A 19,323-nucleotide genomic window follows, 5' to 3' on the forward strand; every position below is an offset into this window, starting at 1 on the left:
GAGAACCTATGGCAGAAGTTATATAATGGCAGTTGCAGTTGTTTGGGCATATGTGCAGAATGAACGACGAATGAAAAATCAAGATCCTGGTATTTGGCATAATGGGCGGTTCGAATAGGAGAGGCAGGTCCCCCAGAGAATGCGTAGATTGGTGTGGTGCTAGTCTAGTCCAGTCTGCACTGGACAGGGAAAGATGGAAGGAAATAGTGAGAGAGGCATCAGACACCAATGGGTGCTGAGCCCATGGTGGTTGCTGATGATGATGTAAAGCTTCTGAATTAGCTCTGTTTCACCATCTTTTAAATATTTCAGCAGAGATTTCATCTGCTTAATGGTATGGAGTACCTCATGCAAATTGGGAGGGTCTCCAAGATCATCCCTAGGAGATCTTGGGGGATTTGTTCAAGGACTTCATCTGAAACCATGAAATTACAGTTAAGATCTTCAAAGCCTTCTTTCCAGTGAAAATTGATGGCTCTTTTGTCCTTCTGAAGTGTGGTTTCATCCTTAGAGTGAAGAGGTTTTATGCCTTAACAAGCTGGGCCATAGACAACTTTAATGGCGCTAAAGAAGCCACATGTGTTGTGGATGTCTACGAGATGTTGGAGTCCTTGTGCTTCTCAGTCTATTTGTTTGTGAGTCCTCTGGTTTCATGTTGGACTTCTGCCCTTGCCTTGGCATGGGCTTCTATTACAATTTGTCATTCTGCCAAACTCAGTATGTCATTCTTATCTCAGTCAGTGGCTTGATTTCGACATCATTGTCCTCAAACCATTGCTGATTGTTTTCTGGTTTGATAACTATGGCTTCCTCACAGGCGTTGATGCATGGAGTGGACTTTGTTATAAAGAACAAGCTTGTAGGATGCTTCTCCAAGGTATGAGTTGGCATCATGACACTCTGACTGAGGCTCACTTAAAAAAACAGGCAGCTATTGTGAACACCTATGCAGCAACACCAGACACTGATATAAAGGAAGATTTCTACTCGCAGATGGAAACCATTTAACTGGAGACCCCTAAAGAAGGTAAAACATCATCCTTCTGAAGGAGTTCATTGCACATGCTGGATGACACTTAGACCTCCAAAAGGAACAATCGGGAAAGGAGTTGGCAAAAGTAATTCAAATGGCATTCTGCTCTTGACCAAGTGTGCTGAACGTGAATTTAGCACGAACGCCCTTTTTGCAACAAAAGGACAAGTTCAAAACATTTGTAGATATCTCCACAGTCAAAGCACTGGCAGTGTCTTGACTGTCATGGTTTGTGCCTGAGATCACAGTGACATACTTCTTGCAAGAGCAGTGACAAGTGTCGTTGATTGTTGGACTGATCCTCACCTTATTCAATCCACAACGGAAGTTAAAATCACCCCCAAATGAAGGCTGCAAAATAAGCAGGTGAAGCGCAAGCTGAAGGTTCAAAATCTGAAGGACCCCATTGTGTGACCAATACCAAGCAATCTGAGAAGAACAGGCTCTATCAGTGTTTCCAGAAGAAACTGAGGAGCATTTGACTTATCACCAGAAACAGTATTTGAAAACTTTTAGTGAGGAAAGGACGCTGTTAGTAATAGAGCTACTGTTAACCCAATCTAATAGTTCATCTGATGCAGTTTATCAGTATAGCACAGTGACAGAATCATAGAAGAGTAGGACTGGAAGGGACCTCGAGAGGCCATCGAGTCCAGCCCCCTGCCCTCATGGCAGGACCAAGCACTTTCTAGACCATTCCTGAAAGTCATCTATCTAACCTCTTCTTAAATATCTCCGGTGATGGAGATTCTACCACCTCCCTTGGCAATTCGTTCCAGTGTTTGATCACCCTGACAGTTAGGAACTTTTTCCTAATGTCCAACCTGAACCTCCCCTGCTGCAATTTCAGTCCATTGCCTCTGGTTCTATCCTCAGAGGCAAGGAAGAACAAGTTCCCTCCCTCTGCCTTATGACACCCTTTTAGATACCTGAAAACTGCTATCATGTCCCCCCTCAATTTTCTCTTTTCCAAACTAAACAAGCCCAATTCTCTCAGCCTTTCTTCATAGGTCATGTTCTCTAGACCTTTGATCATTCTCACTGCTCTCCTCTGGACCCTCTCCAATTTCTCCACATCCTTCCTGAACTGCGGTGCCTAGAACTGGACACAATACTCCACCTGAGGCCTAACCAGAGCAGAGTAGAGCGGGAGAATGACTTCTCGTGTTTTGTTCACAACACACCTGTTAATGCATCCTAGAATCATGTTTGCCTTTTTTGCAACAGCATCGCACTGTTGACTCATATTTAGCTTGTGGTCCACTATAACCCCTAGATCCCTTTCTGCTGTACTCATTCCTAGGCAGTCCTTTCCCATTCTGTGTGTGTGACACTGATTGTTCCTTCCTAAGTGGAGCACTTTGCATTTGTCCTTAATCAATAAAGAACTTATTTACTCTTTTGTTTTATAGTTCGTGGTGCAACAGTGTTGCTGTAATGGGCTCCCCTCCACCCCATAGTACCAGTTTCTGAAAAATTCAACTGTATTAGACCAGTGGTTTTCAACCTGTGATCTGTGGACCCTTGTGTGTCTATAGACTCAAAGATTTCCACATGGGCCTGCACCTCCATTTGAAATCTTTTTAAGGGTCCGCAGATGGAAAAACAGTTGAAAACTACTGTGCTGGGTGACACAGTCCTCTTTGCCAATCGAAAGTTATTCTGTGTTATACTAATGGTTTATCGTGTCTAGATTTATACAGTAAACCCTCAATTTACTGTACTTGGGAAATAATGGACACCGTCCACTGGGGCCAATGCTGTCTGGCTGATCCCCTATTGTCTGCTCAGTTGTCCTTTTAGGGGGCAAACCCTGCCAGCTCACAGCCTGGGTTATGCACAAATCCTCTGTCCAGAGCACAGCCGACTCAGTGTTTTTACAGCTGCGTTTAGTTGTGGTTCATGAGCCTGCATGGGGACCGCTTCCTCTGAGCGGTGCAAATGCAGCGATTTCCTACTCTCCCTGGGCACAAGCCTGCCCACTCATCCTCACACCTGCAGATCCTGATCCTGCCCCCATTGGCCCCTCCCCACATCCTTGACCCAGCAGTCTGGAGGGAGCTGCATGGGTGCCATGGTCTGTGGAGACCCAGTGCTCCCTGATGACTTCAAGCAGGTATCACCAGCGCAGCTCCCATGTGGTCTGCGTGGAGGATGGGAGAGGGCAGCAGTGGCAGCAGGTGAGTTGCATGCTGTGGCTGAAGCACAGAGTGAGCCCTGCAGTGGGCTGGTGACTGGGCCTAGTACCCACGAGGGGTGGGGGAGGTTGTTGGTGAGAGTGCCTTACCTGCCAGGTTAGTGCCAAAGACTCTCACCACAGGCACCTTCTTGGTTGGGGCCTCTCTGAAGTGGGATTGACTGGTGTCCAGGCTGGGTAGTGGGCTGCCCATGTAGTAGTCGGTGGGTGTGATCCCTGTACTGACTCATGTACACCAACCCCCCCACCCCCCGGCCTGACCTGCTCTCTGGCCCAGCCTCACCTCAGGCTCTGTTCATCATTGCAGAATCATTTAGATTTAATAGACTTTGGTTATTAATGGACACCCCTTCCCCTCTGTTAGTCCGTTAAATAAAGGGCTTACTGTATAGGCCAAACAAAGAAGACTGCGCTCCCACCACCATGCTTTGGGAAAGAGTTCCGTGGTTTAATATAACTCTGTTAATACCGTTATTCTTATGCTAACTGAGTTTTCGCTTAAGTGTTTAAATATTTACATAGGAATCTTGTCCTTTATTTGGCACTTTTATTAATTTTTTTTCTGGAAGGTCTTTTAATATTTGGGGCACAAATATGAAAAAGGCATGTTTTTTTCTTGTCCAAAGAGAACAAAGATGACTGCTGTAGGATGGGAGAAGAGTTAAAATATGCAAGCAAAGTGCAGATGTTCGCCACAGTCTGAAAATATTAATGTGTACCTTCTCTGCTTTTGTGTAGTTTTATGCTTAGGCTATGTATGTAGCTGATCTCTAGTTAACCCATAAAGTAGCCATTATAAGTTGATCTATAAAAAAATCCACCACGTCTGTGAAAGGCGGACATATAAATAGTGGTAGTTTTCTAACATGCTTTTACACTAATGCTAGGAGTCTGTCTAATAAGATGGGTGAACTGGAGTACCTCATATCAAAGGAGGAAGTTGACATAATAGGCATCTCAGAAACATGGTGGAATGAGGACAATCAGTGGGACACTATCATACCGGGATATAAATTATATCGGAAAGACAGAACAGGTCGTGCGGGTGGCGGAGTGGTACTATATGTGAAGGATAATATAGAATCAAATGAAGTAAAAATCCGAAAGGAATCAAAATGTTCCATAGAATCATTATGGATAACAATTCATTCCTCTAATATGAATATGGCATTAGGAATATATTACCGACCACCTAACCAGGACAGTGATAGTGATGCTGAAATGTTAAGGGAGATTAGAGAGGCTATCAAAATAAAAAACACAGTAATAATAGGAGATTTCAATTATCCCCATATTGATTGGGTGCATGTCACCTCAGGACGGGATTCAGAGATTAAATTTCTTAATGCCTTAAATGACTGCTTCTTGGAGCAGCTAGTACAGGAACCCACAAGGGGAGAGTCGATTCTCGATCTAGTCTTGACTGGAACGCAGGATCTGGTCCAAGAGGTAACTGTTACTGGACCGCTTGGAAATAGTGACCACAATATAATAACTTTTAATATTCCTGTGTTGGGAAGAACACCGCAGCGGTCAAACACTCTGGCATTTAATTTCAAAAAGGGGAATTACACTAAAATGAGGAAGCTAGTTAAACAGAAACTAAAAGGTAGAGTAATTAAACTAAAATCCCTGGAAGCTGCATGGAAACTGTTTAAAGACACTATACTAGAGGCCCAACTTAAATGTATACCCCAAATAAAAAAACACAGTAAGAGACCTAACAAAGAACCACCATGGCTTAACAGCCATGTTAAAAAGGCAGTGAGAGAGAAAAGGGCAACTTTTAAAAAATGGAAGTCAAATCCTAATGAGGAAAATAGAAAGGAACATAAACACTCCCAAATTAACTGTCATAATGTAGTAAGAAAAGCCAAAAAAGAGTTTGAGGAACAGCTAGCCAAAAATTCAAAAAACAATAGTAAAATGTTTTTTAAATACATTAGAAGCAGGAAGCCTGCTAAAAAAGCAGTGGGGCCCTTGGATGATAAAGATATAAAAGGAGCGATCAAGGAAGACAGTGCCATTGCGGAGCGATTAAATGATTTCTTTGCTTCAGTCTTCACGGCTGAAGATGTTACAGAGGTTCCTAAATCTGAGCCAGCCTTTTTAGGCGACAAATCTGAGGAACTCACTCAGATTGAAGTGACATAAGAGGAGGTTTTGGAATTAATTGATAAGCTGAATAGTAACAAGTCTCCAGGACCAGATGGTATTCACCCAAGGGTTCTGAAAGAACTCAAATGTGAAATTGCGGAGTTATTAACAGTGGTTTGTAACCTATCCTTTAAATCCACTTTGGTACCAAATGACTGGAAGACGGCCAATATAACACCAATATTTAAAAAAGGCTCTAGAGGAGATCCTGGCAATTATAGACCGATAAGTTTAACATCAGTACCAGGTAAATTAGTAGAAACACTAGTAAAGAGTAAAATTGCAAGGCACATAGAAGAGCACGAATTGTTGGGCAAAAGTCAGCATGGTTTCTGCAGAGGGAAGTCGTGTCTGTCTAATCTATTAGAATTCTTTGAAGGGGTTAATAAACATGCGGACAAGGGGCACCCAGTGGACATAATATACCTAGATTTCCAGAAAGCCTTTGACACGGTCCCACACCAAAGGCTTTTATGTAAATTAGGTGGTCATGGGATAGGAGGAAAGGTCCTTTCATGGATCGGGAATTGGTTAAAAGACAGAAAACAAAGGGTTGGAATAAATGGTAAATTTTCACAATGGAGGGGGGTAACTAGTGGTGTTCCCCAGGGCTCAGTCCTGGGACCGATCCTGTTCAACTTGTTCATCAATGATCTAGAAAATGAGGTAAGCAGTGAGGTGGCAAAGTTTGCAGATGACACCAAGTTGTTCAGGACAGTCAAAAGCAAAAGGGATTGTGAAGAACTACAAAAAGATCTCAGCAAACTGAGTGATTGGGCAGCAAAATGGCAAATGAAATTTAATGTGGGTAAGTGTAAGGTAATGCATGTTGGAAAAAATAACCCAAATTACACGTACTACATGATGGGGTCAAATTTAGCTACGACAGATCAGGAAAGGGATCTTGGAGTTATAGTGGATAGTTCTCTGAAGACATCCACGCAGTGTGCAGCGGCAGTTAGTAAGGCAAATAGGATGTTAGGAATTATTAAAAAAGGGATCGATAATAAGACAAAAGATATCATACTTCCCCTATATAAAACTATGGTACGCCCACATCTCGAGTACTGCGTGCAGATGTGGTCTCCTCACCTCAAAAAAGATATATTGGTATTAGAAAAGGTTCAGAAAAGGGCGACTAAGATGATTAGGGGCTTGGAAAGGGTCCCATATGGGGAGAGGCTAGAGAGACTGGGACTTTTCAGTTTGGAAAAGAGGCGATTGAGGGGCGATATGATAGAGGTATATAAAATCATGAATGGTGTGGAGAAAGTGAATATAGAAAAATTATTTACCTTTTCCCATAATACAAGAACTAGGGGACACCAAATGAAATTGATGGGTAGTAGGTTCAAAACTAATAAAAGGAAATTTTTCTTCACACAGCGCACAGTCAACCTGTGGAACTCCTTGCCCGAGGAGGCTGTGAAGGCCAGGACTCTATTAGGGTTTAAAAAAGAGCTTGATAAATTTTTGCAGGTTAGGTCCATAAATGGCTATTAGCCAGGGATAAAGTATGGTGCCCTAGCCTTCATAACAAGGGCAGGAGATGGATGGCAGGAGATAAATCACTTGTCTTCTGTTCTCCTCCCTGGGGCACCTGGCATTGGCCACCGTCGGCAGATGGGATGCTGGGCTTGATGGACCTTTGGTCTGACCCAGTATGGCCATTCTTATGTTCTTATGTTCTTATTTAGTTTTATAGCAGTTTTATAGTTTTGTAGCATTCTAAAAAAAAAAAAAAACTCACCACAAGAGCACTCTGCACCATTGCTGGACACCAGAGCTTCAGGTGTTGACGAGGAGGGGACTGGCTTGAGGTCGAGTGTAAAGAACTCCAGGCGGCCAGGATCAGCTTTCTCGGGGGGCCTGCTGAACATTGGCATCCTCTTCATTGGCCTCCTGTTCCCCGCTCTCTGCTCCCACCGGCATCCTAGGAAAGGTCTCCTGAAGTGTCTTTGTTAGCTTTGGGGACCGTGGTTGGGTCCCTCTCACCTGCTTGTAGTAGTGGCATGTCTTAGGAGATGATCCAGATAGTGATAGTTCTGAGCCCCTTTTACTTTGACCTGGCATTGCTGACCATCCTGGGCATACCATTTTGTGATCATACTCTGCAAAATCATCTCCTAAATATCCACATTTTGCTTGCTGACTCAGTCTGCTCATCAATGATTCATCACCCAAAGCAGAGATGAGATCCAGGATTTCATTGTGGCTCCATGCGGGAGCTCTTTTGAGACCCTGAGAAGAATCCTGAGTAGTCATGATGGTTAGATGTGTAGATGCAATGGCTAGATGTGGTGGATGGCTCCTGAGGTGCACCATCCATGCTGGTCAGAAAAAAAAATGAATTAAAAATTCCTGGGCTTCTTGTTACCTATTTCCTGCATGTCTGGAGAGCACCAGAGGTGAAAGCAGCCAGAAGGGACATACGTGGGGCATTGCAGGATATCTGTGGGCCAGGCTTAGAGGCCAATGAAATAGACTTACGGTAACACTGTTTCCACACTAGCATTAATTCAACATTTTAAAATTGAACTTGGCATTATACCTCTTTGGAAGGTCAGTGTGAGAAAGTTGACCTCAACGCCCATTAACATTTACCTAATGGTATTTGCAGTGAAGACAGTCACATTGTAAAATTGAGCTAAGGGTGTTAAAATTGACTTTGTGCTCTAGTGTAGACATAGCCTTAGAGTATTTGATTTCAATCAGCTGATATATTGGTGACTCACTTTACTACTTTGTGATTTATAAAGAAGACATAAAAGGTTTGTCAAAACATTTTTCTTACTCGTCTTTAGAAGGTCTGACTTTTTTTGTTTGACTTTGACTTTAGAAAATCAGCTATTAACTATTGAGTATTAAACAGACAATAAAAAATTCTTCTCTCTGTTAGTGAGATTCTGTTTGCTTGGCACTTGTGACTTCATTCTACCAGTTTTCCAGTTGATTATCTTTTATAATAGGGAAGATTTGAATTTCTCATGTTAGTTTTATGTAACTCCCTTGAAACAGGATTTAAGAAGGAAAAAAAAGACTGAAAAAATCCTGTAATAGAAGGAAAACATCTAAACACACGCTCAGTTCAGTTTGGGCCAGTTAATCTCCATGCATTAATGGATCAACTTTCTCTAAACTAGATTTTCTTTGGGCTATGTTTATGTGATCTTCGCTGATTTAACAATGACTTGGTTGTAGTTGCTACCCTTCTCTCTTACCAAGACGTCTTGAGTGACTTATTTTTGTTAGCTTTCCTCTGTTCTATTTAGTACTCTTTAAACCTTAATCTCTGAGCAGTTCCTTGTAAGGTGATGTTGGTATGTTTTTTTTTTTTCCCCCTTACGAGAAATGTGTATTGTGGTTTCTTCCTGAACACAGTTAATTCAACTTAAAAATGAGATGTTAGTAACAGTACTTGACTTAGAAAAGTGAAGTAGAGCTATACATTTGTAACATTTATTGTTCCAGATGTTTTAATTGCTTGAGTATAGTTGTAACTCAGAGGCTGGAAGAGAGAGGGTGAGCTCTGAATAGATTGTTTTTGAAGTACAGTGTGATGCAAATAAAATAATGATGTGCTTCATATGTTGAAAACTTTCATTATGTTGAGACTTTAATGTTGCTTAAATGTAAACATATTTTCTTTCAGAGGTTAAGAAGATTATCAACCAAATATAGAACAGAGAAAATCTATCCAACAGTCACAGGAGAAAAAGAAGAGAATGTTAAAAAGAACAGATATAAGGACATATTGCCATGTAAGTTTTGATTCTTCTACTGCAGAACAAAGAGGACTGTTAATTATCCTTGTTAATGTGTCTTCCCAGTTCTACTATTCACATTTTGTTGAACAGTTAAATTACATGGAAATTATTCTCTGCTTCAAAGTTTGCTGTCGGGACTCTTAATCAGCCTCTTAAGTGAAATTTTGCCCTGGCATATGTGGTTACTTCAGCCTGCTAGTTTCTATTTTTAAAATTACTTAAAACCATGTTACTTTATGAAACAAACATAACATGTTGTGAATAGTGGATTTTGGTCTCCAGGCCTGTTACACCAGCACTTTTTTTTACTTCACAAGAACTAAATTCTTTCAGTTGCTCAAAATTAATTCAATCTTGAAATTTAATTTGTTTGGGTTTCTCACATTAACTCCCCCTGCGTACCCCTCCAAAAAAAAAAAAAGAGAAATGAGTTATTTGGAATAGGAAGTGAAGCCATAACCTACCAATGTAAACATAGATGTAGCTTTATCATTGTTATATGACTGATAATTTTTATACACCAGCTAAACTTTAAACCCCTGACAGATTTTGGGGGAAAATTTCAATCCCTGGTATTCTTTTGTTTTTGTTTTTTGGATAGAGCCCAGTTGTATTTGCTGTCCCATTGTACCAAACACTGTGTAAACATATTGGAAGAGTATAACAAATACAGAAAAGATATGACATGACAAAGGTATCACAAAAACATACTGTTATATAGGGTCATTGTAACCTTTTCATCAGTTCATTCGTTGATTTGTTGCTCTACTATAAGCAAGTGGCATAGATCTTAGACACATATCATATCTTAAATATGGAAGAGCCATAGACCAGTTGTCATAGTCTAGAGAAGTGCAGAGATTTATTTCATACTTTGTTTCAAAAATGCTAGGTTTGCAACCAGTTCTGAATTTAAATTTCAGTTCCCCACCTAGGTCTGAAACAAGTCCAAATTTGGTAACCTGTTCATACATACTGAAAAGGCATCTGTTTGATAGAGATTCAAGGAGAAGGCAAATGCACTGTTGAATGATTTTTAATGTTGTTGAGATTTAATTGTGGTATTACTAGTGTGCCTGGGCCCTTAGTCTTAATTTGTCTTTTTAGTTAGTTTTACACACACACACTCTAGAAAAAGTACCCATATTAGCTCTGCAGAAGACACCTGTGTGCAGGGCAGTTGGCAACTGAGTGAGCTGTAATCAGCTGTGTGAAAAGTGGGGCAGGTTTCAAGTGAAATCAGAAATTTAGAAGTACAATGCCTGCTCAATTGAGATGCGAGAATATCTTGAGATACTGAGGAAGCTCTTCAGTGAACTAGGAAAGAAATGTTTGATGTTGGTATATAAGCGAAAACCAGAAGGTTGTGTGGTTTTTTTTGTTTGTTTTGTTTTTTGGTGGGGGGGAGGAGGGAAACTTATGGATCGTTTTGTCATAAAGGAGAAAAAAGACATAACAGTTTTTTAAAAAGCATTTTCCAAAAACCGTTCAACTTTGCAGAAACTGCTCTTGCCACCGAAAATAAGTATGACATGGTTGTTGCCATATTGCATCCTAGTTCCAACAATAACAAATCAGTGCATGTTTTATTTTAGTCTGTTTGCACAGCTTTTAATAACTGTGTTAAATTCTGTTTCAGTTTAAAATGTGTAACATTTAATTATCCAGAGTAACCAGTTTTTAAGCTCTGGACTGGAACTATAAATGTTCATGAATATATCCAGGGCTCTGTGTATTCTGTAATAGTTTGTCCCAGAATTCACCCTTTCCTATGCTCAGCTCTCACGGGAGTGGGGAGCGATCCCAGAATTGTAAGGGTTACGAAGAAATTGGAAGACAAAAATGTTTAAATCAGTGCGGTGTGCTCCTTCTGGAGTTCCAGATAGCCTGAAACAATAGCTGAAAGAGTTGTGAATTGCCCCACTCATTTGAGAGATGCCCCATAAACTAATTAATTCGCAGATGTGATGTTTGCCTTTTTATTCAAAATGCTATATTTCAGCATTTCTGTCAGGCACTCTGTCATTGTGTGACTATGCTGAATCTGGGTGGGGTTACTAGGCTGCAACTTCATAATGTCTCAGTAGCTGGCAGAGAATTACCTGGACAGCACAGATAATTACATAAGCAGTTGCAGGGAGGGGAGCTTCTGTCAGCCCTACCCCTTTACCTACCTCCTTTTCCCAGCCTATCTGCTGCTATATAACTTTGCCATCTCCTCCATCCCTCAAAAGAGGGAAAAAGGGGGCTGTAAAGGAGAAGTTTTTGCTCATTTAAACGATGTCTTTTAAGTCCTTCAGTAATCTGTTTTATCTGAGCACTGTATCCCTGTTGTACGGAGTTGCTGTACTAATCCTCCTCCATAAGGTGTCTCCCTGCCACATGTAGCCAGGTTCTCAGGCATCCACTAATGTCCTCTTTAATATCAATCAGAAATCTGTAAACTCTTACAGCTGGATCCTACTGTCCCTGAAGAATTCTGATGCTCCTTATACTATGTCTGGGTAAGAAAGTACGTGTCACCTATGCCACCTGTAATTTTAGTCCCTTACTCACATAAGCCCTGGCCTTGTCACCTCAAAGAGTTTCACTCTTTCCTGACACACCCTATATTCTAACATGTCTGATCAAATAATATTTACTCTGGAATCTGCCCCATGTCTCTTTACTCTGATTCGTAAATCTACCCTTTGCATATTCCCAAATTGTTATAATTTACTTCAGAGATTGGGGATAAGGAAATCGTTGTAAGCCTTCATGGTTTCAGATTGTTATGCACTGATATGGGTATCAGCAGATATAAATTGGTATCCACAGAATCACAGGACTCTCCCAGGAACTGCAGCAGCCGAAGGAGCCAGCATCCTGCACTGCCAGTTCCTCCAGCACTGCTGTACTGCGTCAAGCCTTGCCCACAGAGTCAGCCACCAGGGTCACTGGCATGCCCTTGGGCCGAAGATGCAGACAGCTGCATAGAAGGACGGGCAGGGCTGTGGTTCGCTCAAATTTGCCCTGCCCCTGAACAAAGTCATCTAAGTAATAAAGTACCTGCCATAAATCAATATCACAGCCTAGTTTAGCATTGTATTAAATTTCTAAAATGCTGAACAGGTAGGGCGAGCCTGTCCCTACCACCTCTTACAGCAGTGGTTTCCTGGTCTCCGGATTGGTGGAGAGCTTGGAATCAGGCAGCAGCCTGGCTCCTGGGTCCCCTCCCCTTGCAGTGCTGGGAAACTGAGCAGGGTAGCAGCCCTGTTTAGTTTCCTGGCTCCAAGGAGCATAGAGGAGCCAGGGAGTCCCTGGTTCCTGGCTCACCTCCACTGGCTGGTGCCAGGAGACTGAACAAGGCTGCTATCCTGGTCAGTTTCTCCTCTCTGCAAGCAGAGGGGAGCCAGGCTGCTGCCTGATTCCCAGCTCCATGCCACTTGCGGGACACGGGAAACTGACCAGCTGGTCAGTTTCCTGGCTCTGGCTAGTGGTGAGGAGATGGGAAACAGGCTGCCCCCTGGTTCCTGGCTCCCTGCCACTCTGGGAGCTAGGAAACACCAGCTCTGCTGGGCCGGTTAGTTTCCCAGTTCTCATCTCCCCTCGACTTGCATGAAAATTTGAGTTGCGGGCGGGGGGTGCATTGCAGAAACGCAACCCTTGTGTAGCTCGAGGGTGTACATGTATCCATGTATTTGAATAGCGCTGAGCTTATGTCTAGGTAAGCCTGTACTATAATGCCTGCATAGATATTTAATAGTGCTGAGGTAACCTCTGATTGAGTCAGCTGTACTTATGAATGGCACCCACAGTGCTCTGTTGCTTGCCAGTTGCCCTTGGGGCAGCAGTCCCCTCCCATTAATTCACATTCCTGGTCAGTGGGTAAGTTGCAGGGCTCTCATAAATCACCCACTTCCCCCAAGGTTTTCTGCCCCCTAGTTAGCAGTTCACCTTATGTGACTATCAACTGTCTTCCAAATTGGAGTCATGGGTTTCCATTATTATCAGACCCAGCCCGCTCATGGAAGCTTGCAGCAGCTTCAAGAAGTGAAGACTGTGTAATGCCATAGCTTCTAAAGAAGGCTATAGCTTCCCAGACATCTCTAACATGGTTCCTGGGACACCAGATCCCCACATAGCCTATTTGCTTGTTCTGCTGCCCACCTCCAGGTTCAGGGTTAACTGAGCTCTTGTGAGGAAGGGTAAGAGGTTTCTCTCTCCCACCTTAGGTCCCCTTTGATGAAAAGTGAGCAAGTTCCTTGAGGCCCACTAAGGGTCCCCTTAAGGCTCCTTAAGAACGCAAGGACAGCCATACTGCATTCCTCCCTATCCTGGCTAATAGCCATTGGTGGACCTAACCTCCATGAAGTTATCTAGTTCTTTTTGGAACCCTGTTAAAGTCTTGGTCTTCACACACCTTCTGGCAAGGAGTGCCACAGGTCTGTTATGTGCATTGGGAAGAAAAACTTTCTTTTGGTAGTTTTTGAGCCTGCTACCCATTAATTTCATTTGGTGACCCCTAGTTCTTATGTTATGGGGACATCCTTATTCACTTCTTCCACACTAGACTTGATTTTATATACTTCTGTCATAGTCCCCCTTAGTCTCTTTTTCTAAGCTGAAAAGTCCCAGTCTTTTTAATCTCTCTCAATATGGCACCTGTTCCAAACCTCTAATCATTTTTGGTTACCTTTTCCAATGCTGATTTTTTTGTTCTTTATTTTTTTCCTTGAGATAAGATGACCACATATGTAAACAGTATTCAAGATGTGGGAGTAGAATGGATTTATATAGAGGCAGTAAGATATTGTCTCTTACTCGCTATCCTTCTTTGAATAATTCCTAGCATTCTGTTTGCTTTTCTGACGCAGATCATCAAGTGGCTGCTTTCAAAGAACTGTCCACAATGACTCCGAGATCTCTCATTGCATCATTTGATGGAAGGGACTTACTTCCACACCCTCTCTCTGCAACCAGTATTTGGTGCCAAATACACGCTGGCTAGTCACGTTGCTCTCATCTCTGGCAGTGTGTTCGTTCAAGTGTCCTTGCTCTATGCAGCCAACTACACATTTTAAGCCTTGGAGTACTGTAGAAACAACTTTGCAACCCACTGCCCAGACTACTTGATTCAATTCTCTGTTGACATCCCCATCTCCAAATGCATCTAGTTCACCACAGGGAGTGTGCTTCCGTCCAGATCTATTTTACTTACCAGTAAAGTGGCATCCATTTGGTAGATATAGACCACTGTGGGATTTGCCAGCTGTGGGTCTGTGTCCAAATTCTTGTTCATGTTGTGAGTATTCTTCTCTGTTGGGTCCCCTGTGACCTGCTTTAGAATTCTCTAACCTCATCTGCACTAGCGGGAAGTGGGGGACGCACGCTTCCTGTTCTCACCATTCTGCTACAGCTCTGCCCCAGTGAGCCTGAAACTCTCCTCTTGCACTTCCACTTCTACCTCAAAATGCAGAGGGGAATGGGGGAGAAGGGTACAGGGAAGGTTCCTCTTCCCCTCTTGTGCCATTCTCATCAGTCTGCTGCTGCATGGCATCATGAGAAAACAAAGTGCTTTAGTTCTTGCTATTTTTCCTGGACCACGTAAGAGAGGGCTTTTTCTGCACCATTGTGGACCTTCATAGACTCTTTTCTTTTCCGGTCATCTGGTGTGGGGTGACGGGTCACCACCCGTATGGTGACTTTGTCTAAAACTGCATCATCAAGTCATGCTCTGGCTGTCCTACGCCCTGGTGGGGTCATACACCTTTTTCCCCAAGCCCAACAATGGTTTCCACTGCCTAATGGGCTGTGAGGTCATTTTGCTGCAGCCAGACATCTGATGTGTGGGTTTGTCTCCTTGCCATAGTAGGACTTAGCTGCTGCTGCCTCGTGCGGTCCAGTTTTCTCTACAAAGCTGTGTTAATTTGATAACAGTGCGTGCGTTTTGTAATGTTCCATAAATTTTGGTAGCAGAGGGTGGGTAAACCAAGATTTGAGTTCCACTTTTAGCTGGAGAAGTGGGGAACTAGAAGTGTGTTAAGTAAATTAATTGAGGCCCATGTAGGGGAACCTGGCTGCATCATGAAATGTCTACTATTGGATATTTTCAGCAATTTCCGAAAGTGAATTCAAAGAGCATTGCATGGCAACAGAACTATGGTAGTACTACAATAGCAATATAACAGTAGTTTCTTAAAAAGGATTCTTCACATCTTTATTTTAAAAGAAGAGTTTGCTGTTTCTTAAAGCTAGACAGGCTTTGTAGTTCTATCAAATACCAGTCAGTATTATCCTGCCAAAAATCTTTGCTTGAAGTAAATTATTATGACAACACCTAAAATACTTAGTTTTTGGTATCTAGTGAAAAGTTTTGAGAAGTTTTGAAAAGGTGTTAAGCAATTCTTGTGACCTACTTCCTATATTACCATTCCTGTTTGTTAAGGACCAAATGAAAACAGGGTTCCCTTTCTTAGGGGATTGGCTTTCTACTGATGCTTATTCTCCACCTGAAGACTTAATACTGTGTTTTGATCTCTCTCTGGTGAGATTATTCTCACCTTTTTTTGCTGGGGAGTGAAACGTAGGAACAGAAACAAAAACTCACTTTTCATGCAAATCCTCTAATTAAAAAACAAAAACCCTCAAACCCTACCAGATTAAAAAAGACTTCTAAATCTCCAGGTGCCCATGGTGTTTTCAGAAAAGAGAGTGGACAGGTTATGAATTTCTAATGTGTGATTAACGTCCTGATATCCACTTAATCTCAGAAGTAGAATACACTAATTTCAAATGTACTTGAAATCCTATAGCTTTCGTCAATCTTAAAATAGCCATACAACAAACTAGAAAGACTTACTAAGGCTTCTCTGTGGCTGGAAAGAGCTGCTACATCACTGGATGAACTTTTTGATTGGTCTCTAGAAAAAGAAGCTTATATGTTAAGCTAAGAATTTTGACTATGAAGCATTTTCTAGTTGTGTAATTGTAAATAAACCACTTGAATACGATACTTATTGAGCAATATCAGCATATTCTCAGTCCCTAAACAGAGCTGAAAGCATGCTTCAAAGAGTTCAGTAAGGTTTTTCTTAAAATCAAAGTACCTGGCTATTGTACTAATCTTACACAGTTGTTGAATCATTACATTTTTCTGGTCACCAAAATTTTGTGACTGAGTTACGTACTTTGTGCCGAAGGCTCAGTTCCTTACAGTTCATACATTAGTGAACTGTACAAATACAGGCAGATCTGAGTAGGAACCTGATACATCTAAAAAGTAAGACAAGCTGGAAAAAAAAGAAGTTTTAGGTGTAAACCAGGGATTTATAGTGTTAACATTTCCGTTGTTGCCCTTTGTTTCTATCCAAAACAAAACAACATTGACGCTTGGTTGAATCTTGCTTTAAAAGCTTATATGGCAATTCTATTTCTGATATTTCATGCTGTTTTGGTACTTCACCTGACATCTACTTTACAATATATGCTTCTGGTTTGAATGCCCATGGGTAGCAATTTCTAAATAGGTAGTAGCAATCTTGAGGTCATTTTCTTAGCACATACTTATATTGATTGTAAAATTTATTGATGTCAATACTGCAGCTGCTTAAAGTTGCAAAGGCTTTAAGGGGATTGCTGTGGCTCAAAATGTATGCTAAGAGTGGGCTGCAGGTATGCATGAAATATGACCCAGACATTTCACAAAATTACCTTAAAGCCAATCAGAAAACTATGACAAATGATAGTACTGTGGCACTGGTGTCACTGCTACTGTGACATTTGATCTCTTCATATGTTTCTACCACTGGACCTCATCAATCTCAAGCCTTTCTGAATATATAACATGCAGAATCAAGGAAGTATGTAATAAAATGTAAATAACCTATTGTTGCCAGAGACATTCCAGTCTGTGGTGCTGCTTTGAAATAAAGAACAGTAATTGACAGTGATAAACAAATGATAAAGCATTACTGTATAAAGTCATAAAAAATCTATAACCGGGTTCATCAACCTTTCCAAAGCAGAGTGCTGAAATTTGACCATTTGACCACTATGTATGGCCTGAGTGCAAGGGATACTTTTTGAAGTCACTAAGGCCATGTCTACACTAGCCCCAAACTTCGAAATGGCCATTTCGAAGTTTACTAATAAAGCGCTGAAATACTTATTCAGTGCTTCATTAGCATGCGGGCGGCCGCGGCACTTGGAAATTGACGCAGCTTGTCCCGACGGGGCTCCTTTTTGAAAGGACCCTGCCTACTTCGAAGTCCCCTTATTCCCATCCGCTCACAGGAATAAGGGGACTTCGAAGTATGTGGGGTCCTTTCGAAAAGGAGCCCCATCGGGACGAGCTGGCGGCGGCGAGGCGCGTCAATTTTGAAGTGCCGCGGCTGCCGGCATGCTAACGAAGCGCTGAATATGTATTTCAGCGCTTCATTAGTAAACTTCAAAATGGCCATTTGCGTGGCCATTTCGAAGTTTGGGGCTAGTGTAGACATGGCCTAATAGTTCTACTTACAACAGCTTCATTAATAAAGCCTATCAGTGACGTGCCTGTCAGTTTGCGTTATAATTCTTATGAATAATGCTGTAAAAATACACACAGGTAGGGCTTCAGAACAAAGAAGTCAGATTAATTCTGGGGACGGGGGCTCTAGTTCCACCCCCACACCACAGAAGGGGCCCTGGGTGGGTTTGAATGTGGCTTTGCACTGAGGAGGGGGCTCTGGGGGGGTGGGTTTGGCCTTGGCTCTGCTTTGAGGAGGGGGTTCTGGGCAGGTGGTGGGGTGGTGGTGGTCATCCAGGCCCACTCCAAAGAGGGGCCTCTGGCCATTGGCGTGCTGGCAACTGGATATCTGCCCTCCTGCTGTGGCAGGGGCTTTTGTGGCAGGGACTCTGAACCGCCCCAGTGTTGTGGGTCTGCAGCAAGGCTCTGGCTTCGGTCTCGTGCTCCCATTCCCTTCTGTGCTGCATTGCCGGGGGGGTGGGGGAGATGAGTGTGGAGCCCTTGCTGCATGCTGCTCTTAGTTGGCTTGTCTGTTGAGAGCAGCGTGTGTGTTACAGGTTGCCTACCCCGATCTATAACTAAATTGTTTTCTAAGATTTTTATGCTAGTATTTAGTGCTTTTTTTTCTAGGAAAAAAGGTGGCAGAACTCAAGCACCAAACCACCTGTCACCTCCCCCCCAGTGGCTTAATTCCTCTGCATAGGGGCCCAGGCTGCCCCCTTTTCCCCTGTGTGGGGCTGGAGCTGCTCCCCTGGTGGCTTAACTGCTCCTGGCATGGCCCTAGCAGTGCCCCCGGCCCTGCAGCTTAACCACCCCTTTGTGGCTTAACCACTCCCACAGCAGGGCCCAAGCCAGGTACTTCCACCCCGCCCAACTGAATGCCTTCCCCAGAGGAGCCAGGTACTTCCAGCTCTCCCTACAAGTGAATGCCTCTGACTTATCTCCCTGCTGCCGCAGGGCCTGGGCCACTCTGGGACCACACTGGCCAGCAGGTGCTGAGGCAGCAGGAACTATGTGGCTCCTAGTGGATCCGTAGGTGCCATGCTAGGACCGAATGAGCAATGCAGAGCAGGGGGAGGTGTGCCTTCAAAAATGGTGGTGCTTGGGAAAAAAGGTGCTGAAATGCTGTTGCGTGCCATTTGGGCAGAAAAAAAATCCCTGCTAGTATTTAAGTTTGAACGCCGCACTGTAAGCAGACCATTTTCTTTTTATTTCACTATTAATTTTATAGTTGCTCAGTATATAGAAGCAAATAATTTCACCATTGCTCATGAATTCTATATCTGTGAGAAACAAATAAAAGAACAGTTAAAAAACAAAACACTAAAAGATATGCCAAGAAGCAAGAGAATGTCCCAGGTTCACTTTTTTTTCCCTGTGCTGGACAAAGATCTCAATGATCGGGTTGTTGAATGCCGACAAAAAGGTACCTCATGACTAGAACTGGAATTGGTCTGCATGCGCTGCAAATGTTAGAAGATGACTAATATAAGTCAGTAAAGCCGATGGTATTTGTTGCATCACTGGTTTGGAGTAGTTGATACACAAACAGTCATGGTCTTTGTCTTCGTCAGGGAACAAAGGTAGTGCAAAAGCTGCTGAGAAATCTGCAGGGAAAAAATTATCTTTTTCCAAAGGTTTATTATAAAACATTGAAAGGGAATATGTCTTTGAGGTATCA

At 42.6% G+C, this 19,323-nt stretch overlaps 1 protein-coding gene across 2 annotated transcripts in view; it reads left to right on the forward strand.

Moving 5' to 3' along the window:
- Window positions 1-19,323, forward strand: part of PTPN12 (protein tyrosine phosphatase non-receptor type 12) — a 181,311-nt gene that overhangs the window by 53,698 nt on the left and 108,290 nt on the right. For both annotated transcript variants that reach the window (XM_075017187.1, XM_075017178.1), the window contains exon 2: window positions 9,040-9,148. In XM_075017187.1, the coding sequence (XP_074873288.1) occupies window positions 9,040-9,148 (109 nt within the window). The remainder of the gene's footprint in view (window positions 1-9,039; window positions 9,149-19,323) is intronic.

Source organism: Carettochelys insculpta, chromosome 1, assembly GCF_033958435.1.
Source record: "Carettochelys insculpta isolate YL-2023 chromosome 1, ASM3395843v1, whole genome shotgun sequence".
Taxonomy (NCBI): domain Eukaryota; kingdom Metazoa; phylum Chordata; order Testudines; family Carettochelyidae; genus Carettochelys; species Carettochelys insculpta.